The sequence below is a fragment of the Lepidochelys olivacea genome (genome assembly GCF_965140295.1).
Source record: "Lepidochelys olivacea isolate rLepOli2 genome assembly, chromosome: 13".
In the NCBI taxonomy this organism is placed as follows: Eukaryota; Metazoa; Chordata; order Testudines; family Cheloniidae; genus Lepidochelys; species Lepidochelys olivacea.
In genome coordinates this window covers 25,988,533-26,011,752 of record NC_140423.1, presented here as the reverse complement: position 1 = coordinate 26,011,752, position 23,220 = coordinate 25,988,533, and the positions used below count along the sequence as shown (strand labels likewise).

Below are 23,220 nucleotides of genomic sequence, written 5' to 3'. Positions count from 1 at the left end.
TCCATTGGCTGCCTTTCCCATATGACCCAGCTCCTTCCAGCCAGGGAGATTAAAACAGCTAGTTAATTTCTTCTATTTGCAGGAGTCAGAAACGCCTTTGGGATCTCTGGGTTTTTAACTGTTTCTGACACAGGTAAGAGCTTTTTCCATTGATTCACTTTCCATGTGGTGTGGTTTCCTGGGGGCAGCTAAGGTGTGTCACGGATTAAATCAGAGGGTGCGGGAAGATTCCCAGAAAACTGAGCGCTTACATTTTCCGGTCTCAAGTTAAAAGCTTCCAGCAGTTTTAGGGATGAACGCAACTTAGTGGACCAAGACCAGAGCTCTGTAGCATCAGAACCTCTCAGGGAAAGAAGTGGGATCCAGTCAAGAACACCCTCTTTGCTGAAATTGACTCTGATATCCTGAAATGGGTTGTGCGAGTACTTGTCCTCCATCACAGGAAGGGGTATTTTGGCAGAGGGTTCCTGGTGCTTTTAGCATTTCACTGCAGAAAAGGAAAGAAAGTTGGAGTCAGATAAGAAGGCTGCCCACTGTGCTGTCAGAAGTTACATGGGAGGAAATGCATCTGTGCCGTGGCTAATTGTTTATCAGTCTAGGGAGCAAATACACATGCATGGAAGGAAATAAACCCAACCTATGTCTGAGTTCTTATACAGCTGGCATGGTCTGGGACGTGGGCAACACCCTGGAGCAGAGCCCTCAGCAGGGGATGGGAACTTGAGGAGTACAGACACTCTGCTGGTTGTCTTCTCACAATGCCAGTTGCCCGGTAGAGAGATTCACATTCCATGGAGTCCTGTCTGAGCCTGCATGAGAAGGGAAGGAAACCTCCAGATCTGTATTCCAGCTGCTTAACCTCTTACCTTTCCTCAGGCAAGATGTTGAAGCAAGGTGTGCTTTGCGGGGCAGGTGTATGGTCTTGGGTGCTGCCGTGGCGGGGTGTTTGCCTACCAACACCTGTTATGGCAGCAAAGAACCCTGGCAGGCGTCCCCAGGGAGCGAGAACAGGCGGGCGAACCCAGGCAGCACCGTCACCGCTGGGATGTGACAGGAGGGAGACAGTGACAGTAACAGGAGGAGCTCTCCACTCTCACAGCAGGGCCCTTACCCTGCGGAGCACTTGGCTCCCCCAGACAGTCCCACTGACATCAGTGGCACTGTGTTTGGGAGTAACTACTTGCCAGAGTAAGTAAAGGCTGCGCAGCCTGGCCCCGTAGCCGTAACAGAGATGAGATGAGCGGGACACAGCCGTGGTTACTGAACGGCTGACTCGCGGCCTTGGCAGGTGTTGACTGTGCTCTCTCTTGGGGACCGCGGAGCGCTCTATTAGTCAGGGGGGCTTCTCCCAGGAAGCGTCAATCTCATATAAGCAAAACCGGGCCTGGAATCAGAGCTGTTGTGAGCACACTGCAATGCACTGAAAGAAGCTGGGCTTTTCCGTCTGCTTCCCTGCTCTGAGCTTGCTGTCGGGGCCTGCCTCTGGGTTTCTTGGGCAAGATTCATTTTTGTCTGGAATGTTGTTTTCTCCCATGTCCTTCTGCAGATGGCACAAGACAAGATCCTGGCAAACATGTATACTGCCCTCTCTCAGGTGATCCCCTAGTGATCTTAGAGATCTCCTTAGTGCTCTATTGAGTGATCTGATGTTAGTGGTGGATTAGCCACTGGGGCAACGGGGCCTTGCCCAGGGGCCCCAGGCATTTGGGGGCCCCTGGAAAAATGGGTGCCCCTGCACCCCGACCCCACTCCCCAGCTGGAGCGCCTGATGGGCGGAGCAGGGCAAGCCCCCAGGCCCTGATTCCATTTCCCCAGCAGGAGCATGCTGGGGGGGGGGGAGGGAGGGAGGAGGGAATGACTGCAGGAGCAAGGGGTGGGGAGGGGCCCTAGCTTGCTCTGGCCCAGGGGCCCCACAAAACCCTAGTCCACCCCTGCCTGAAGCAATAAATTCTCTTGAGTAAGAAAAACTTCATTTACCTCCCTTTTGCTCTCTCAACCCTAAAGCCTGATCTACACCTAAAACTTCAGACAATCTAGCTAAGCTGCTTAGGGCTCTGAAAAACATTGCACGCTGAGCAGTGAAGTTAGGTCGACCCAACGTCCTGTGTAGGCACAGGTAGGTCACTGGAAGGATTTTTCCATCAGCTTAGCTACCCCTCCTCGAGGAGGTGGATTTACTGCAGCGACGGGAAAAACCCCTTCGCTCCACGGCAAGTGTCTTGCGGCGTTGCTGCAGCTATGCTGCTGGAGTGCTAGTAGCGTCCACCACGCCTGGGGTAACTTTTCTCCTGTTCAGACAATGCCCCTCAGAACCCGAGATCAGGCGGCTTCCTAGTCCCAGGTGCTTTCCACCATCGGGCCCCTTGCAGAGTATCTGTATTTGCGGAATGTTAGAGGGGTGTTAAAATAGCATTGAGAAGGCTCTGTAACATGTAACCCTGGGAGGAAGAGGAGGCAGGGATAGTGTTGGCCAGTGTATGAGACAGCTCCAGGAGTGAACAGTCACTGGTTACCAAAGATGGCTGTGTTTCCTTGGGCATTTAAATTCTTTACCCATTGCTGTTGGCATTTTCTATCGCCAGTGGGAGGAGCTAAATATCTCGCTGTGCTCCCAAATCAGTGCTTAATCTGTACCAGGGCTCTGGGCCTGGCCGGTCACAGCCCCGGCACCTCTGGGCCTGGCCGGTCACAGCCCCGGCACCTCTGGGCTTGCCACATCAGTTATGAAAGTAAAAAAGGTTGCTTGAGCCCCGGCACCTCTTTCATTATAAATTAAGCACCGTTCCAAATCAGCCCTCTCTCTCATTTGCCTGGGCCAGGTTCCCCTCCCTGGGCGTAGCCCCAGTATTTCTTCAAGGAGGGAATAAAAATCCAAGTTCAGGATCTTCTGCATGGCAAGGACGAGGTCAACAGAAGCCCCTCCCTTAAAACCCAGGGCAAACCGTTTGCCTTCCAGAGCTTTAAAAGGAACATATAAAAGGTTATTTCAGACTGTTCGGAGAGTGGCCAATAGCACACACCCATCTCCCTGCTCCCAGGTACTACACCCAGACCCTCATGAGGTGGGCACAGAAATCCAGCTTTGGTTCTTGGCTCCCAAAGGTCTTGCCCAGGAGCTGGCTGCATGAGTGCACAGAAAAGGTAGTCGGGGCCCTCTCCTTCTTTATTCAAAAAGAATTGACCGTAGCGCAGATGCCTCCTGCTCAGCTGGCGCTGGGACTGTGGGGGCTGTTCCTTATGAAACAGGCACAGGAAAAGCCCAGACTGGTCTATTTTGTGCTCAGCTGGAATCCGATTGTGGCATCCCACACAAGGATCGTAGAAGGCGAAGGGTCCCAATGGGCTTTCGTACAGCAAGGATCCCCAAGGGAGGGGGGTGGCAAGGGCAGTGGCGTTCCTGGTGAGGAGTTCCTGTTGATTTCTGGGGTGGCTTCTATCAGGTGACACTCCCTGCAGCAAGGATGATCGGGCCCTCTGAAGACACCGTTTGTGTGGATTATGAAAGAGCCACAGTCACGCTCTGGCAAGCTTTGACTGGTGTATTATTTTATCAGCAACCCCATTAATCTGCCCTGAGTTTCCTTCCCCGAGTGGGGCTGGCAGCCTGCAAGCTGGGGTTAGCTGTATTTTGTACCTTTAAAGTGCTGCCTACACAGTAGTAATTTCTCTACCATCACCCCGTTTTACTGAGCCACAGAGAGGGGTCACATCCTGACCTGGGGCTACACAACGAGCTGGGATTAGGTTTTTGGGGTCCAGCTGCTCAATCCTGCACTCATCCCATGCATCCACACAGCCTGCTTTGAACGCCTTCATCTTCCTACCCTGCCTCCTCCTGATTCTCACTGCATAGTTAGCCTGGGCTCTTACCTTGGTGTTGCCCCTAACCCTCTTCTCTCCACACACAAAACCCTCTTACCCAAGTTCGATGGTGCTTTCAACCTGAGCTAGCTGACCCGGCGGGGGGTGAGTTAGAGCCTGGGTCCTGCTTTCGCTCAGAGCTGGTAACCCGCCTGCTTTGCAGTGTGGATGCAGGCTAAATCGTTGGAGGGCTGGGTGTGCTCCTGTGCCTTCCCACAATTCCCTGTGTGCCCAGAGGACAGACAGGATCTCCCACAGTTCGCTGGGAAAGTGTCAGAGAATGGCTCAGCTCACTGCAGCACAAAGAAATGTGGGAGAGGCCCCCAGAAGCCCTGGCTGACACACACACGGGAGCACAGCACCAGTGAGGACACAGTCGCTCCAGACAGACTTTGCAGTGTGGCTGCTCACACCCAGGCCAGGCTAGCCCTGGTGCCAATCACCCAGTGAAGACACTCTCTCAGCGACGCCACGTTGCTGTGGCTGATGTCACAGTCGTTTGCCACAGTGAGGGCAGATTGTGGCATCAGTAGCTGGGGAAGGAGAGGAAACGGCTGGTTTAAAAAAAAAAATAAGGCAGGGAATGAGGGGGGATCATCTTGGTGCCCAAATACCGTCCTAGTTGGGTCTGTGAGAGGTGTCTCACTGGAGCAGTCAGCAAAGCATGATGGGAAAAGAAGCACATCTCATGTGCCCCAGCAGGTCACACCTGGTCCCCACTGCCGATATCTGAAGTTTCAAAGGACAACAGGAATCCCCCACCATGCAGCTTTGGGGATAGTGCTCCCTGCCACCGTGCAACTCAGTGCCCTGCAGCATGACATCTGGTGACCCCTCTGTTACCTGAAGTTACTTGTCATTACGCTTTACAACCCTGTTAGAGTGGGTGGCTCAGACCTAGGGCAGCAATGGGGCTTGCTCACTATGGCCGATCTGACAAAATACTGCTTGGTCCTGGTTTTGAACATTCTGGCCACAAACTTCATTGATCTGCTGAGAGTTTGACTGGGTTTTAGTAAGAGACCGGATTGTTTCCCCCAACACTTAGCCGAAAGTGTCACTTACACGGCAAGAACCTAAGCTTGGGTCATCCCGGTCATTTGGTTATTTATCCTCACTACCCCATGAAGCCCAGTGGAAAGTTAGCAGAAAACAAACCCCGCCTTCCACTGGCTTTAGATGCCGACTGTCCAGCCTAGCCAGGCGGAAAGGAGCTTTCAGCAGCATGTGGCAGCAGAAAGAGAGGGGCTGTCAGCAGCGACGTGCAGAGTGCTGCATGCAGGCCCCAAACTGCTGGAAGCCCACGGTCAACATTTTCAAAAGGGAGCCCGGCCTGAGGCTCCTTACAGAGGCCTCGTTTCCCAGAAGAGCTGAGAAGCTGCCCACAGAAAAGCAGGTGTTTAAGGTGTTTCACATTGGGCACACAACCTCACTAGCCGCTTGAAAATCTTGGCCTATATGCCTATATCTGTGGGCCATCTACACTCCAAGTCTCACGGTAGCAGGGCACAGCTGCCTTGCAGTGCTAGGGGTGCCCATGTTCTAACATCCCTCTTTGTTTGTAGCACCGATGGGATGACACAGTGATAGGATCAGGGCAGCTTGGTTGGTATTACAGCTCAGTCCAGCTGGGTTGTTAGACTGCACCCCAAACCCACCCTCTCCCATAACTGTGTTGTCCCATCCACTCCACAAATAGAAACTCTGGTAGAATAGACCTCCCGCCCCAAGGCTGTGTCTACACTAGAAGTTTTGCCCTTTGAATTTCCCACCGTTGCAGCCCCAGAAGTGGTAGCAGTGGCTGGCGCCATAGTGTAGGCTAGGCACTGCTTTGATTGACAGTAGAGCTATTCTGAGCTGGGTTAGATGACTTGGTGTTAAATCCACCAGTGGCAGCCACTAGGCCACCTACCCTGGGGCTCTGAGTGTTGCTTGCACTGGTGGAGCTGAGCCAGCGCTGGCAGAAGTGGGAAAGGTTTGCAACATTTCTCTAGTGTAGACAAGGCTTGAGTGGGTCCAGGTCCAACCCCAGCTACCTTCCTCCTCGCATCATCAAAGCAGAGGGGGGGAAGCAACTGAATTACTGCTGGTGGCTTTCTTCTCCTCCCCCTCCTACCTTTGTGGGTGTTTGTGATCCTAGAGAGACCTCCACCTTGGCTCCCTAGAGGACCTGTACACCTGACTGCAAATATCAAACCGCTTTCCTGAAAGGGACCTTGTAGCCATTGAGCTACAATATAACCAGGGACGACAGAAAATGGGAGTACACATGGCAGACTCTATAGCCAGGCCTACTGACACAGTGGCTCTCAGAGGTGTGAACTCCCCTGCTCTCTCATTCATCACAATGACACATTAACACTGCAGCCCACTTATTAACTTTACCTCTGAAACACTAAGATTGTTCACCATTAAATTGCTGATCCCCATAGGAGGAATGCTCAGCTCAGGGGCTTGGCAATTTAGACCAGATGTCGCCATCATATTTTGGCCTCCTTGGTGCCTGTTTCACACACGCACCTCCCGCATCCATCCGGCTGTTTTGTTTGTTTAGAGTCACTGTAAGCTCTTTAGGTGCTGTACAAACACAATGCCCCAGCGTCATGGGGCCTCCATCTTGGCTGAGGCCTCTAAGTCTCTCTGCAGTGCAATTAACTATTAACAACCCCAGCAAAGCAATAACGTTGCACATTTGGACTATGCCAATAAGCAGACACTGAGTATTCAGATAGCTGAGATCTTCACTACTGCTCTTAGAAACTAATTTACAAGCTTTTGAGGCTCTAGCTCCTGGAGTTGGAATGCTCGGTCCTAGTAATATTAGGAGCAACGTCTCCATGGGTTGCTCCAGCGGGGGGCCCTACTATTGAGACAGAGATAACATACTGCAGAGGGAGCGAAGCTCCCACAAAAGAGAAGAGAATGATGGCTAGATACAGTGCTTTGGAAGTGCTGCTCACAGAGGAAGCATGGTCAAGCGGATTATGCATAGGGCTGGAGACGTCTGCGTTCTAATCCCACTCAGCTGCTGACATATGGCTTGACCCAAAGGCCACTGAAGTCAGTGGAAAGTCGCCCTTTAACGTCAATGGGTTTTCGATCCTTCCCTACCATTTGGCCGACATGACTTGCCTATTTTCAAGCCTCAAACTGGGCACCCATAATCAGTGGCGACTTTGGAACAAGTTAGGCTTCCCCTGTCCAGCATTCACACTGGGTGAGAAGGTACTCTATTGTAAATAATACCCCACCAATTACAAGCCCTTCTTTGAAGTCTGGACATCACAGTTGTCCCAGATGATTAGCAAGTGCTGCTTGTACCCACTGGGCACAATACCTGGGATGAGGGCTTTTGTTCAGGTCTGGCTTAGTGGGTGGCATCTACTTCAGTTTTTCCCCATAGTGAATGGGAAGCCACAGGGTTTACGGCTACACCAGTTCATCTGGTCCCCTTAACTCTGCAGCACAGGGTGTTTGGAAATGACTCAAAAGTCCCTGCTCCCAGACACAGTGCTGGACACTAGGAAAAGAGTCCCCAAGAATATTGGTACAGACACAGTTGGGCGGCATGTGGACATGCCAAAAGAGGGCTGTTGAAAATCTCATTGCTGCATGGATGTGTTGACACAGTCCAAGAACAAGCCAGACAAATGGCACTTCCCTGCCATCACACCCCTCCTGCTTTAGGAAATTGACCCGTTTATGCTATGTGATGCTTAGAACTACTCACCCAGATGGCACCAGGTTTTCAACACCAGTACAGAAGAATGGTCTTCTGCCAATTTCCTGCATGCATGAAGCTGTTTCCAGCACTGGTTCAGGAGAACCCATTATTAATTACCATTGCCAATAGCAGGCTCAACTTCCTAGGGTAGCTGGGATGACAGAGTCCCATTGACTGCAACGGTTTAGATGCTCTGAAGTGCAGTTGAGGTAAGCTACTTGATCTTTCCCTGCTCAGCCACATCATTTATTAGGTGGGTCTGTTTGCAAAAACCCTCCAGGAATTTCATTTAAATAGCTCTATGGAGACTTATGGTGTTGTTTTAAAAAGCTAGAATGTTGTGAGTAAGCCAAGCCAGGCCCAGATATTGAGCATTCTGCCAGGGAACATTTTGGTCTAAGGCCCCTGAGCAACAAAAATCTGTGCCATCAAAACCACGTTCCAGCAACATAACGATAACCATCGAGCAGGGAAAACAATCCAAGTTGTTCTTTTGTCCCCAAAGCACCAAGGGTGCAGGGAAAATATTTGGATAATGTTAATTCACAAGGTTAGAGCACAACCGGTGTTTATTTTCCTAGCCTTTTGCTACTTTTTGCAGTGTATTTTTAAGGTGTTGTACAGGCCTGGTCCAAAGCCCGTCATAGGCAACAGAAGCCTTTCCAGTGACTTCATCAGGCTGTAGATCAGGCCCCAGGTGATTCGTGCACCTCAGTTGAACTCTCCTGTTGGCAGACTGGAGTTTCTGCAGCCATCTGGACCTCCAGTTATTGTTACAGGGACCCAGCATGTCCTGGGTGCTCTCCAAGACATGCAGATCGACACTGTCCGTGCCACAAAGCGCCTGACAATCTAACTGGGGCATGACGAGCAGGGGCATCAAGCGTTGGGAAGAGGGTGGGATGAGGAAGGAGGAGATCAGATGTGAACATGTTAGTGCTTCAGTTATGTTATCATCTCCCCGTGGGCCTCGGGGGAGGAGCAAGTGTTCTAGGAGGAATCTGAGTGGACCAAGGTGGCAGCTGGGAGGACTTGGTTACTGTCCCTTATTCATTCTGCGCCATAGATTTGCATGGTGCTAAGGGATGACCGCAGCCAAGGAGTTTGCCACTCAAGGGAGCCCTATTCCTACACCTTTCCTCCCACTGATTAGCACCCGCTTGCCTACATAGTCCCTCGAGTGCAATGCATTGCTCATTGTAAGTGAGAGCTGCAGAGTCAGGCCCCGTGCTGGGCACCACATCCCGAGGTGACGACAACCAGTGGGGAGGGCGGAATAAGGAAAGGGGAAGGGGTTACCTCCATTTGTGAGCCCCAGATCGTTAGCTGCAGGAATGCAGGATAGTCTGTAAATGCTACTGCGCTTCCTCCAGCTTGCCCCATGGAGAAGGGCTCCTGGTACACTTCCCGCTGCCCCCCCCACCCCCCGGCCCCTGCAGCTCTTGGCATTGTGGGTGAACACATGTCTATAGTAGGAGTGTATTCCCCAGTGCCCAGCCAGAGGGCAGAGAGCTTCTCCTGGGAAGTCACTGTTAGGTGCTCCATGTCTTCTCCCTGCAGTCAGTGATCTGGCACCGAGAAACATACCCCCACGTCGCAGCGGGCACAGGGCAGCCCCCAGGCCAGAGATGAGCCGGCACCTCTCGGAGGGAAGCTGTGTTACCGGATTGGCACTTAAATGTGTCATTCCTCTAAAAGGGGCTAACTCGCAGTACCATTTCCCTGGTCGGAGCCCTCCCCAGGCTGTCCAAACACTAAGGTCTCTTGTAGCGTTTCCTCAGTCTAGAGCTGGGGCCCGGGGCAATAACGGGTGCTCTTCATGTAGCAGATATAAGGGGCAAGAGCACCAGAGCACGGTGGTAAGAGGCAGGATGAGCAGATGGGTTCAGGGAAGCAGCAGCAGGAGATTGCTGCAGTCACAACAGCCCTGCCCCAATGCAATACTCAGGGGCACCCTAGCCATGTCAGTAGGTACTGGGGTGCAGAGAAGTAACGGCGGTAAAACAGCGGTTGGGGCTCAGAGGCCTGTTGCGCCACGTCGGTGGGGCCGTCTCTGGCCAACGCAGCTCCAGCGAGAGGAGGCTGCTCCCAAAGGATGCTCGTGTGAGGCAAGGGCCAGGCAGCGGGGAGCGCTTTCAGGCTCCATGGTGTGGTTCACACCCCTGCACCCTGACTGCCCTCGCGCCCCCCACCAATGCAGCTTCGCTGGGAAAGGGAAGGGGAACAGGAGCCGCGAAAGAAGAAAGAAAGGGGGAAATACACCACAAACGGAGGAGGAGAAAGAAAATAGAATGAGAGAAGAAAAAACAGGAGTGAGGGGCTAGGCAGCGGCAGCTGTGCCACGGCATGGCAGGAAAGGCAAGAGAAGGGTGCCCACATGCCAGTCCATCACGTGGGGACAGGCTCTCCTGCTCTGGGTGCATCCTGTCCAACCTTGGCTTGCAGACTCTGAGGAGATCCTGGTCCTATGGTTGTCCCAAAGGCCTTGTTAGGTTTGTCCGTAGCAATGCCCCAGTTGCAAAGCGTGGATGGCCTTTCCCAGAACAGCTCACATGAGGTGGCCAAAACAGCCGGGGTGTGTTTTCTGGCACATAGCACTGAGCGGCATCGTGCAGCCTAATGCAACATGACATGGTGCCTTAACTGCTTTGTGACCCATGCCACATAAGCCAGGAATGCAGGTGGGCGTGTTCCCCAGCCTGGCATAGGGGGCACACACCAATCATAACAATACTCTACACTTCCCCCCATGGAGCTTAAAGCACTTTCCAAACAGGCATGAATTCAGCCTCACACCTCCCCCCGCACAGCAGGTGCGTGCTAACATCCACGCTTCACTGATGGAGAAACTGAGGCACAGAGCAATGATGTGACTTGCCCAAGGTCATCGCATGGAAGGCTATAAACAGCATGCAGATCTTCTGACTCCCAGTTCTGTGCTTTAACCACTAGGACATTCTGAACTTGATCAGCCAGCAGGCCTGAGGCACAGATCCATGCACAAGGGGCTCGGAACCAGGAGGCCCCCAGTTCTCATCCTGTCTCTCCTGCTGGTTGTTGAGTTATGCTAGGCAAGTTGCTTGGAAATGTGGGGCTAACCATCTGCATTAACTCTGGGTGCCCCACTTGAGACATCTTAAAGGAAGCGGTCTGGCTTTCAGAGAAGCACCCTAGTCTCCCGCTGAAGACAATGGCAGTTGTGGGTGCACAGCACCTCTGAAAATCAGATCCTTGACAACTCAGTTTGGGCACCCAGAATGAGGGAATGCTTGGAAATATGGGCTCCCGCCTCTGCCTCAGTTTTCCCATCTGCAAAATGGGGGTAAAACGCACTTGCTGCAAAATGGGGTGATGAGACCAACCTACTTCCCCAGAGGTGTTGGGAGGACTCAGCTGTGTGAAGCACAATATAAGTGCCTGGTATTATTGCAACTAATCGGTTAGTAACATTACCGGGTTACGGTCTCCTGCGATGACGGGTGAGGGAGAGGAAGCAGTTGTGACTCATCAGTGCCATCCTGTGGCAAACATAACAGTGGATTCATCCCTAGCTGTGGGCTGTTACCTGCATGTAGTGAGAGGCTGTCGCAGCCTTAAACTAAGTCTCTACCTCCAGCTGCTATGAGATTGACTGAATGAGCCTCTCCTGGAGCCCTCTTGCTGCATTAGGCAGCTGGGCTTTGAACTTGCTATTGCCGTGGGCCTAGTGTTTGCTCCTGCTGTACAGGCCTAGCAGCCGCCCCAAGGCCTTGTCTACACAAGAATGCTGCACTGGTTAGTAGGTGAATTTGTATAAAAATTAGGTCAGTTAAATAGGTGCCAGGTCCTGGGTAGATGCTCATGTCCCGGTTTAAGAGTGGCTTACTGCAGTTTAGCTGAAGTCAATAGGGAAGACATGTGCTAAGCGGATATACGACACTCTTAAACTAGCACCAAACCCTTTTCAGTATAACAGAGTCAGTTTAAAACCACACCTGTAACCAAACCACTGCAAGTTTGTGTGCAGACATGAAGGTAGAAACCTCCAGGGGTCAGGAAGTTCCTGTGACCTTTGGGATCATTGACCTTCCCGCACCCCAGCAGCAGAGTAATGAGTTTAAGCTCTTTTGACAGTGCTGTGCGGGTTTCCTTTGCGGCCGAGGACTGAGAGGTTTATGGAGCGGTTGCTTTGTGAGAAGTGCTCACCCTCAAATGATAGGGTGTGTGTGTCTTTTATCATGGCCCATGTGAGTTCATTTGGCAGCCACAGTAACTCCCACTCTTGTTACAACAGCCGCTGCGGGGTGCTGGTATTCCCTGGCCATGATTCCTGCACCCACCCACAGCTCTCGGTGGAGGAAATGCATGGGCCCCCCGGAACGAAGGATTTTTCCCTGGAGAGGCAGGTGACACCTGTCCTACCTCCCCTGTGCAGGAGCCTGAAAAGGGATAGCTCAGTGGTTTGAGCATTGGCCTGCTAAACCCAGGGTTGTGAGTTCAATCCTTGAGGGGGCCATTTAGGGATCAGGGCAAAAATTGGGGATTGGTCCTGCTTTGAGCAGGGGGTTGGACTAGATGACCTCCTGAGGTCCCTTCCAACCCTGATATTCTATGATTCTATGAAAGGGGCAATGATGACTCGAGTCCCTCAGTTGGCAGGTGAGGTGCAGCCATGTGGGAATCAGTCAGTTAGGGTGGGCTGATGATGGTACCCTGAACTGAGCCCTTGGGCGGTAACTGACCAGGTGAAATGGACCAGGTAGGTGGGTAGTCCATCCAGCAGCAAGATGCGTTGCACCATTAGGGCATACCAAGCAGGTGATGTGACTGGAACTTACCAGAGCAATTAAATCCCTAAGCAGATGATCAGAGGAAGAGCCACAACCAGGCTACAGGGAAAAAATATTCAACTATGTAGCGGACTGCGGACTGTTCACCTACTGAAGATCTGGGGAGAGCAGCCTGTTCCCACCCAGCTGATACAGTAACAGGATAGCGAGTCACGTGACCCGTGCAGGAATGATGGGCAGGCACCTGGCTGGGGGCAATCCCCAGCCAGGGGAGTTGCTAGGAGACTTGCTGGGGTTTAGAAAGCAGGCCTGGCATGATGGTATCAGCAGCCCCCATGGCAAATGCTCAGCAAAGGTGCTGGCATGAAGGGGCCAGGCCTCTCCCCTGCAGGCTGCAATGCCGCACCCTGCTTAGGAGCTGGGAGACAGAGCGGCTGTTCTCTGAGCTGAGTCTCGTGGCCTTGCTAGGGGAGGGGATGGGGGCAGCGTGAGTGAGCTCAGGGCCAGGTGCTCTGAGATCTGTAACTGTTAACCCTCTCCCTGCCGTGACAGAGCCCACCCATGCAAGAGTGGCTGCTGCTCTCCTGCACGGGGCTGCTGGATATGCTCATTAGGCCATCCTGGGTGTAAATCAGAGCCCCGTCCCCTGCCCCAGATTACAGCTCAGTGTGCTGGAACCCCCTAGCCCTAGGTCACAAGCTGCTGCTGCGGGGGTGAGCCCAGCTCTGCAAACGGCTTTCTGGCGAAACAAAGAGGGCAGGGGGCGGGGAGTGGAATGCTAGGAATCTGCAAGGAGCAGATAACCAACTTCCTGCTTGTTCCTAACAGGGCCTGCACTGGGAAGGCAGCCTAGAGCCCAGGTCTTCGTTTGTGAGCCTTTCTTTGTGTGTTTAAAGTGTACAAGGCAAGCAGATCACTGCAAGGCTTTGTGATGGAGGGGAGGATGGCCGGGCTCTTGCCCTGGTATTGGGAACTCTCTGCACATCTATAACCCCTTCCGTGCAAGAATCCTAAAGACGGGGACACTCTGCTTGACCTGAGGGGTTGCCCTTGGGCTCAGGGGACTGGGGTCAGTAACAGGCAGCTCTGCAGCACGCCATCTGCTGGGCCCCCTCTGACCAGGGAGCCCCCCTCTCCCCAGTATCCTGAGAGATGCTTGTCTATTGCACAGGGCTCTTCTGGTTAAGGATGGGCCAAATTCTGCTTTCAGGCACATACACTAGGGGTGGTGGAGTTACACCGAGCTTACACCCGCAGCAAGTGGGGCAAAGTCTGGCACACTCCAAGTGCCCATAGCGTGGAGTCCCTCCCTGGAGGGGCGATGGGGGATTTGTCACATAAGCCCCATGACACTTGAGACTTGATCCAGGACCCTCACAGCCCCTAGCAAGCTGCTGTAGCAGGGGAGGCGGGTCCCCATGGCGGAGCCGGGGGGGGGGGGAGGGGCTCTACCAATTTTGCCGCCCCAAGCAGCCACCGCCGAATCGCCGCCTCCACAACAGCAACGGAGCTGCCGCCGAATTGCCGCCGCGGGACACGGACGGCCGCCCCATTCTAAAAGCCGCCCCGAGCACCTGCTTGGAAAGCTGGTGCCTGGAGGCAGCCCTGGATGGAGCTGCTGGATGCTCAGCTAGAAGCCTCTCTCTGCAGACTGGGCTAAAGAGAAAGGCCCCAAAGGACAGTTTGGAGTCTGAGACCAGCGGGTACAGCTGGTGGCCTGGTGACTGCACACCAGAAGCGGCTGCAGGGGCAGATCTCGGCCGAGAAGGCTGCTAGCTCGCTTCCTGGAGTATTTTTCTCTTCTCACATTCTTAATGTCTTACATGGAGGGAGCGTGGGTGGGTCAGTGTAAGAGCGGACTCTGGAAAAGGCCTAGAAAAAGGCCAGTGTCGATGCAGGCAGAGGAGCGGCTCCGCCTGTGCGTCAGCAGCTGTAGGGCCTAGAGGCGGGCATGCTAGTCCCGGCTCCTCACAGTGCTGTCACCATTAGCCCTGCTCAGCGTCAGCTCAGACGGCCCTGGGGCCTACCGAAAGGAGCGCTGCTACCAGGGCTCGGACTGGTGCTGGTGCAACCACGGGGAAACTTATCTCCCGTTCGCTGCCCTGTAGGAACCTCACATCAGGCTGTGGCTGTTCACCTTCACGGCACACAGAGAAAAAATCATAAATACTCTTGTCGGAAGGTTGCACCGTAGCACGACGTCATTTCTTAGAATTTAGAATCCTAAGGCACACGAACCAAAACCAGAGCGAGACAGCGCAGAGAGCCACCACTCACCTCCACGCTGACTCTCTGCAGACTGCACCAGGAAACCCAGACCACCACATGGCTTCCCTCAGAGACCCCTGGGCTGCAAGCAGGACCCGGAAACCCCTTACAATTTAAAGTGATGTCTTGTCATTTTAACAATTTCCAATACATCACAATAACTAAACTTCCCTGCCACATACAAGAGCAGTGGAGCTCACCCTCTTCCATACCACCCCCCCATGCAACCACAGAAAACAGCTTCAGCCCCACCCCACCCCAGAGCTATAAGGAGACAGATGGTCAGGGGGAACCCCATTTTGCAACACAAAGAGGCATGAGCCGCTGAAATTCACAAGGGACTGTTTTACCTGCTGGGGTCAGTGTCGGAATTCAGGGTCTTCTTCGGGGGGGAGGAAACAGGTGTTTGCTCTTGCATCCATGCACCAATTACAGCAAAACTGAATCTAAGGGAGTAGTCACCCCTAGCTTCCCCTACAATCATCACTTTGCAAGGATCACAGGATGATTTACCAGCTAATTAATTAAATCACCCCCCTCCTGTGTGATGAAAGTTAGGGAAATATGATTATCCCCATTTTACAGATGGGGAAACTGTTAAATGACTGGTCTGATTGCAAGGCCAGCAGCCAAATCAGGAACAGAACCCACTTGGCCTGTCTCCCAGCCCTGCCCCTGCTGAAATCACTCAGATAGATTGCTCCACTCCATTCCTGTTGAGTCTGTCTGTTCCCCTGGTTGGTCAGTCTCCTTTCTGCTTTCCCTGTCTCACTCAGGAGGTAGATCACCAGCTGCCAAGATGTCCAGCAAGAGAGCCAAGGCCAAAACCACCAAGAAGCGCCCCCAGCGTGCTACTTCCAATGTCTTTGCCATGTTTGACCAGTCGCAAATCCAGGAGTTCAAGGAGGCTTTCAACATGATTGACCAGAACCGCGATGGCTTCATCGACAAGGAGGATCTGCATGACATGCTGGCGTCTCTAGGTAACAAGTGCCAATCCAACAGGGTGCCTGCACTGGTCAGCTGGTAGGCCACAGGGACTGTGCTTGGGGAACGGGGAGTAGCCCTTTCCTCCTATAGGTATTTGACAGTTACTCTATGTTGAAGGTCTCTGTCCTCTTCAGCCCTCTCTTCTGCTTCACCCTCCTATTTAAATAAACGATCCCCTCAGGGAAACTGGCAGCACAGTTCAGTAAAGGCTGGGGCTTGTCTATCCCAGGAACCCTTTGCGCTGGGGAAGCAACACTAACACTGCTCCACCCGTGCAAATCCCTAGTGCAGGTGAGCAACACAGGTGAAAAAAGTGACTTGTCACTTTTCACACTGCTGCAGTGTGTCTGCACAAGGAATCTGTACTGGTACAGCTACGTTGGTGCAGAATACTCCCCTGCAGAGGTAACACTGTCCCTGGGTTGGTGTGTCTTTGGGAATCAAACACGGGACCTCTGGGTCTGAAAGCAGGAGCCTTTACTCCTTGAGCTAACAGAGCAGAATCAAACTGCTATACACACGCTGGCCACTGGGGGGTGACAGCTACCTGTTCGTTGTGGGTTATGTAGGTGAACCCTGTTGTTCGGCTGCTCCACTTCGGGCACCATCACCCTCTCCAGGGAGAGACCCTCAGGAGTAGGGGTGGGAAAACACTCCAGCCCAATCCCTGTCACAGTCCCCTCTATGCAGGGAAATGTGCCGAGTTCTGAATCCGCACCCAGCTATTGAAATCTATTTGAGGCCACCCCAGGGTGCTGCCCCCCAGGGCCAGACAAAACCTTTTACCCACCCCTTTGGTTGTGTTAGTCCAGCACTCGTGATCTCTCCCTCCCTCTTCCACCGGCGGGGCTGGACGGGTTGTGACTCAAAGCTCCGCTCCCTGCCTCCCACGGACCCGAGGCCCGACTGTTTATAGCACAGTCTGAGCCACGGTGGCTCTAAAGACTGTCCCTGGGTTTGGTTTACTCTAGGATCTGCCCTGACTACATTGGCTCCCTGGTTGTGGCCCAGAGGGGGTCATTGGTCACTGAGGCCAGTCTGGGCTGCAAATCACCTGACTTCCCTTGCAAGAACCCTGAGGCTGAGTGGCAGCACCCTGGGGTGGGGGCCAGTATCTCTGGGGCACAGCAGAGCCCTCATTGGCACAGGGTTTCCCATCCCTGTCCCAAAGAAGTGTGTGTAAATGCAGCCCCCAGGCCATGCTAATACCTTATGGGTCCTGATTCCCGCTTGTTGCTAGCACGGGTCAAGCTGCAGGGCAGACAGGGCTCTGGGCTGTAAGAGAGAAGCCAGGTAGGCTGAAATACAAATATTCTGGCTGTGGTATAGAGCCAGTGCCCTGGAAATCTCACCACATGCTGCAGGGGTCTCTCCCCTCCCAGGGCATATAGAAAGTGGCTGATTATGGTTTACGTTTCTACTGCAGTAGTGTCCAGAGGCCTACAGGTTGGGCCCCACTGTGGTTGGTGCTGCACAGACAGCTCCCCAAAGAGCTTCCTTCCTATCCCCCTCCCACTGGGTTTTGCCCTTGAATGTCTTCCCCTTCCCCCTTCCTTTGTCCTGTGTTAAGGCCCACCCCCCGCCCCACCAAATATGTGCTAAACCATTCATCCCTATGGACCATCCTTTCAAATCAACCTAACCACATGGGGGGAGCGTAATAACTGGAGGCTTCTCCTTAAAGTGCCAGCACTGAAATAGTTAATGCAGCTACTTCTCAGTTAGACCCATGTTCACATCCCTTTGGTGTGGAAGGAGCAGGCCCCACCTCCCAGCTGTTTGTCTGTGGGCAGACGCAGGCCCAGTCAACACTTGAAAAGTTTTACTGGCATGGCTCTGTTGGGCAGAGGCGGGCGGCACACACACGTGTGTTTTTGCCAGCACAGTTATGCCAGTAAAGCTCTAGCATAGTGATAGTGGTATGAGGCTCTTTATGCCGGCTTTGCTGAACTGCAGTAAGCTACACTGGTCTAAGCACTTTAATAACAGTATAATTGCACCCACACTTGGATTTTGGGGTTTTTTTCCCCTTTTACTATAATTAAAGTGGCAAAACATAATGTAGACAAGGCTGCAGGAAAACAGCATTGCCTTGGGCCATGTTCTGAAGGTCTTTGGAAGAGCTAATACTCCTCCTCCTCCCTCCCCCAATTGCTTGCATTCAGCTAACAATAAAGGAAATGCCAATACTCCACAAGAAATCGCAGTGGTGGGTATTTCCAGGACACCGGGTGAGGAGACCTGGGTTTCTATTCCCAGCTCTGCCATCAAGTTGCTGTGTATCCTTGAGCAAATCCCTTCCCTTCTGTACCTCAGTTTCCCCATCTGTAGAAGGGGGACAATGATTCCCCTGCCTCCTTAGTAAACTGCACTGAGATCCATGGGCGAAAAGGTCTGCGTAAGCACAAAGTATTATTACTGTTTGTACCCTATTGTTCATTACTTCTCCGCTCCGCCCGAGCACTAAAGTTCACAGCCACAACAGCCTGAGCCGGAGAGGAAGGAGGGTTATGGGACTGTTTTCTTTGGAGACGCTGCTCTCCAGAGCTTTCGGAAAGGTGTACGTGTGTGACTGAGATTCCCAGCCAGCGCTGCCCTGGCTTGTTTAGCAGGTCAGCCAGCACAAAAAAGGCTCTCTGGGGATAGGAGCAGAGCCCAAGGCTCCAGCTCGTTTTGACTTGCAAGTTTTGCCAAGTTCCCCCACCCAAAGTTCTTTCTGCTTAGCTGCAGGCCAGGTAGATTTCAACCTCCTCTCTCCTCTTTCCTTCCTGCCTCCGCAGTCCCCCCCACTACCCAGGAGGTCTGTCAATTATTGACCTGGCTACCAAACCTGTTCTGAAGTCCTAGTGCAGCCAGGAGGCAGAGCTCCCCCCATTCCCCACCTAACTGCACACAAAAGTGAGGGGAAGAGGGGCTGGGCTCAGACTGTAAAACGTGTGTTTTGAAGCCGGACACAAAGAGAGCTGTTTGCAGCTGCACCCACCAGAGGGCACTGAGCTGTACAGGCCGGCACCCGCTGAGGGAAAAGCGGTCTGATGGAATGGGAAGAGCTGAATGAAGGGGTCTGGGTGAGGAATAGATTGTCAGACAAGGTTGCCCCTCTCTCTGGGCAGCAGGCAGGGGCAGACTGGGATTCTCTCCACTCTGCAGGTTAATCAAACTTCCTGGGGGACACGTGTCAGGAATTTAGCTTCCCCGGAGGCCAGCCGTTCGGAATTTGCATGCCAGCGCTCCAGCCCTCAGGCTGTCGGCGGTCATGCGGTCCATGTCCTTGAGCGGGCTGGCGGGAACCCTTATGGTCCTGTATCTGTGGTGAACCCTGCTGGAAAGCAAGTGGAATGCTGGCACTGCAGGGACACACGTGCTGGCACAATTCAGCCTTCTGATTGTGACAAATGGATGCCCCGGGTGTGTGAACATGGCCGAAGCGAGCCCATTTAGAAGTGAAGACAAATATTCATGAGCACTTCTTTGCACTACTCAGCTGGCCGGGATACTCAGCGAGAAAGGCGAACCCATAATGTTTTCAGAAGGACCTAAGGCCCAGATCCTCACGGGCGTTAGGGAGCTGGGTGCCTTAATACCTTTGAGGATCTGGGCCATTGACTTCCAGTGAGACCCAGGCTGCTGAGTGCCTCAGTCACTTTGGAAGATGGGACTCGGGTGCTTTTGAAGAACTTAAATAGGCCCAATGGCCTGTGATGGGCTATTAGATGGGGTGAGATCTGAGTTACCCAGGAAAGAATTTTCTGTAGTATCTGGCTGATGAATCTTGCCCATGTGCTCAGGGTTTAGCTGATCGCCATATTTGGGGACGGGAAGGAATTTTCCTCCAGGGCAGATTGGAAGAGGCCCTGGAGGTTTTTCGCCTTCCTCTGTAGCATGGGGCACGGGTCACTTGCTGGAGGATTCTCTGCTCCTTGAAGTCTTTAAACTACGATTTGAGGACTTCAATAGCACAGGTGTGAGGTTTTTTTTGTAGGAGTGGTGGGTGAAATTCTGTGGCCTGCGTTGTGCAGGAGGTCAGACTAGATGATCATAATGGTCCCTTCTGACCTAAATATCTATGAATCTATGAACTTACCTGCTGCTTTTGTCCAGTCAGGACACATGGGGTTTAGAACAGGGGGGGCAGAGAAGATACAGACTGGGGGATCCTCCAGATGCACCCGGAATGCAGGCTGAGGGCCAACGGGACCAGCTGCTTAAGGTCCCCGTTTGTCTGACTACCCAGAAAGATCCAGTGAGATCCTGGCCCCTCCATGCTGACATTTCTGACCAGCGAACAGCTGGGCTGTGGGCCTCATTTCTGCCTCCCAAAGAGCGATTTTGGTGTCCCCGAGCCATGCGCTTGCCTTGGGTTTGGGTCTAATCTAGTGATTAGAACAGGGACCTGGGAATCAGGACTCCTGGGTTCTAGTCCTGGCTCTGTCACTGACTTGCTGGGTGATCTTGGACCAGTTGCTTCACTTCCGTACCTCAGTTTCCCCACCTGTAAAATGGGGAACAATCATTCCCATGTGTCATGAGGCTTTAGTCATGTTTCAAGTACCCAGAGCCCCTCAGCTGAGCAGGCATAGGAGTGCAGCGGCTCACCCTGCGCTGGTTCTGTATGGCAGGGAAGAACCCCACTGACGAGTACCTGGAGGGCATGATGAGCGAGGCGCCGGGTCCCATCAACTTCACCATGTTCCTCACCATGTTCGGAGAGAAGCTGAACGGCACCGACCCAGAAGACGTCATCCGCAATGCCTTTGCCTGCTTCGACGAGGACGCGACAGGTATGGTAACGGGGGCCAGGCTGGCTGCTCAGTCAGCCCCACGCCAGCCAGGGATGCTGGGCTGAGCCAGCCAGTGGAGCAGGCAGCATTGCTCCCCCAGTGCCTGGCTCCCAGTGTGGGGCTGGCCAGGGTGGCTGCCTTTAACCCGGGGCTGAGGGCCCAGAAGGGAGAGAGGCTCCTACGTATCATTGAGGATCCGGGCCTAAGCCAGTTTTCTGGGGCCCATCCAATGCCCAGCCCGAAGGAGGAGCCTTTTGCTCTAGTTCAAAAGCCTGGCAAGCTCATAGAGTGGGACCCAGCATCCTTGTCCTCCCTTGGTTTGTCTGCAGAACAAAGGCATGATGCTGCCTTTGCTCAGATCCACCTGGGAAGGGAATAACGGGGGGTCCCGAGAGCTGCGATTGAGGGGCACTGTCCAGGCTGCAGGATCACAGAACCACTGACTCAGAAAATGCTGTCTGCTGAGGGATACCCTTCCTGCAGGGGATGCTGATCCACTGAGCTCCTTCTGAGACCCACGCTCTCCCCTTCAGCCCCTCACGAATCCCCCTGGCAGTGTGAATCCCGGGTGCGGGCACTATCCCACTCTCTGTGGCCTCCAGGGTCGCTTTGCATACTGCGCTGACTGGGAAGAGGCCATCCTGTTCCTAAGGGGCTCAGATTTGAATCTCCGGCCACCTGTTCACGGCAGCTCTCGTCCCCTGGCGGTGCCACTGTTAACATTTGCAGCCCAGTGTCCTGGGTCCCTGGAATCGCGACACCATGTAGCAAGGGCTGCCAAATCCTTGGACCAGTCTCTTTAGAAACACCCCATTCTCCCGGTGCTAGGTCATCCCGGGCTCTCCCTGGCCAGTGCTTCCCAGGAGCCAGTTCAGAGTTCTGTTCCCCAGCTCCATTCACTCGGGCACTCCAGCTGCATTAACTCCACCTCCTTTGTCTTTCCTCTTCCCTGCCATTCATTGCCCCCTTGCAGGTTTCATTCACGAAGACCATTTGCGCGAGCTGCTCACCACCATGGGGGACAGGTTCACAGACGAGGAGGTGGACGAGATGTACCGAGAGGCCCCCATCGACAAGAAAGGCAACTTCAACTACGTAGAGTTCACCCGCATCCTCAAGCACGGAGCCAAAGACAAAGACGACTAGAGCCGGGAGGCGCCCGTCCCACCTTCTGTACACATGCTGTGCCCCTCCTCCCTGAGCACCCGTGCTGCCTCTGGCCCAGAGTCCCAGCGGGCCAACCCCATGGAAAATGCCTTAAAGCACATGCCATGAGGAGTTAACCCTGCTCTGCATTAGGGACGAGCTGGCCCCCTCACAAATGCCCCTCCCAGGAGAAGATGAATCTTCACACTCCCGTCCCTCAGCCCTTGGAGCATGTCAACCATTCCTAGCCTCAGTCGATCCTGTTCGCAGCAGGTCAGTCCAGATGGCTCCCATTCCCCCAAAGATCTGACCTCCTGAATTCAAGTGCTGTGTGGAGGAGGTGACCAGAGGAAAGGGGGATAGTTACCATGGGCTCAGCTCACCAGTGCTGTAGCATCTGGCAATGTGCATATGATCCATGGCCATCCAGAGTGTAAACCCCTGAGGGGGCCTGTTGAGGTTGCTGCCTACCCCCTGGCCATTGACTCTCTTCCCAGCGACGCCACCCCAACTCTCTCCCTTTATATCAGAGCTGGCTTATACTGGAGCTACAAGTTCTGTTCTTCTAACCCACTGGGAATCCCTCCTTGCCCTGGCCCTGCCTGCCTGGCCCCATTCTGCACTCATAATAATTTGCACTTAGATAGCACCTTTCATCTGAGAATAGCAGAGCACGTGGACCCCTGTGTATTTTCCCTGCCACGCTCCAGCCTGTCCTTGCAGTGGGGTGGACTGGGAGGGGTAGGGGTCCCTCTACTGGGTGGTGCTGGTGGTCGTGGTGGTCAGGGCTGCATGGCAGATGGAGCATGCACACAAGGCATTCCGGCGGGTGGCTTTGCCATGCAGAGATCTTGCAATCACACCAGCTAAGGGTGGTCAAACCATTCTGCTGGGGATTAACATTTGTGCATCTAATTAGCCCCTCTCAATGAGGAACAATAAAATCCTGCTCTGCATTTTACCTTGTTGACCATGTTTACCCATAATCCCCAGCAGCTAGCCTGCCATTTCAGAGCTGACTTTCTCCAGTGTTGCAGTCCATAAGACAAGAGCCCTCTCCACATTAAGCCAGTCACAGCTGCTGCCATCAGTATGGGTCTGTCACCCACTGGAATGAACGAATGGAAGTTCCCGATGTGCGCGCTACACTTGGACTCAAGAGACAGCAGAACATGGGATTTGCCAGAATGGATATGAGCCTTGATCCATCCAATCCCAGGTCCTGCCTCCCATCTCGGCCAATATCCAGGGCTTGAGAGGCAGGTGGGACCTACCCAGGACACACCTCACCAGCTGTGCCATGCTGGGTATGTAAAGTAGAAAACTTCCTGCATTCCACTAGACAGCCATTTTTCACCCTGACACACAAGCTTTGATCACCCCCCTCTCCTTACACACATACCCTCAGATATTACCCAGCCTGATTCCCAGGGTATATTACGTAACATGCAGCGGATCATAAACCCATATAGACCATCTCCATTCATTTTCCAGCAGTTATTATCCAGTACAAATCCAGATCCTAAGAACATTGACAAGGAAAGAAATATACAACTGCCCCCTCTTTTTAAAAAAAAAATGTTTCCTATTTGAATAATTGTGTTTTGTGGCTTTAGAATCTGTGATTTAAGGGATTCAGAAAATTGAAATTACTTATAAAATATAAAAGATATAATACCAA

General features: G+C 53.2%; 1 protein-coding gene across 1 annotated transcript; it reads left to right on the top strand.

The window, feature by feature from the left end:
* MYL9 (myosin light chain 9) lies at positions 1–22,500 on the top strand. The gene is made up of 4 exons (XM_084645557.1): positions 1–133; positions 15,399–15,605; positions 20,232–20,393; positions 21,367–22,500. The coding sequence occupies exons 2-4, from the start codon at positions 15,422–15,424 to the stop codon at positions 21,537–21,539; spliced, it is 519 nt and encodes a 172-aa protein (XP_084501683.1). The 5' UTR covers positions 1–133; positions 15,399–15,421; the 3' UTR covers positions 21,540–22,500.
* Positions 22,501–23,220: the final 720 nt, after the last annotated feature.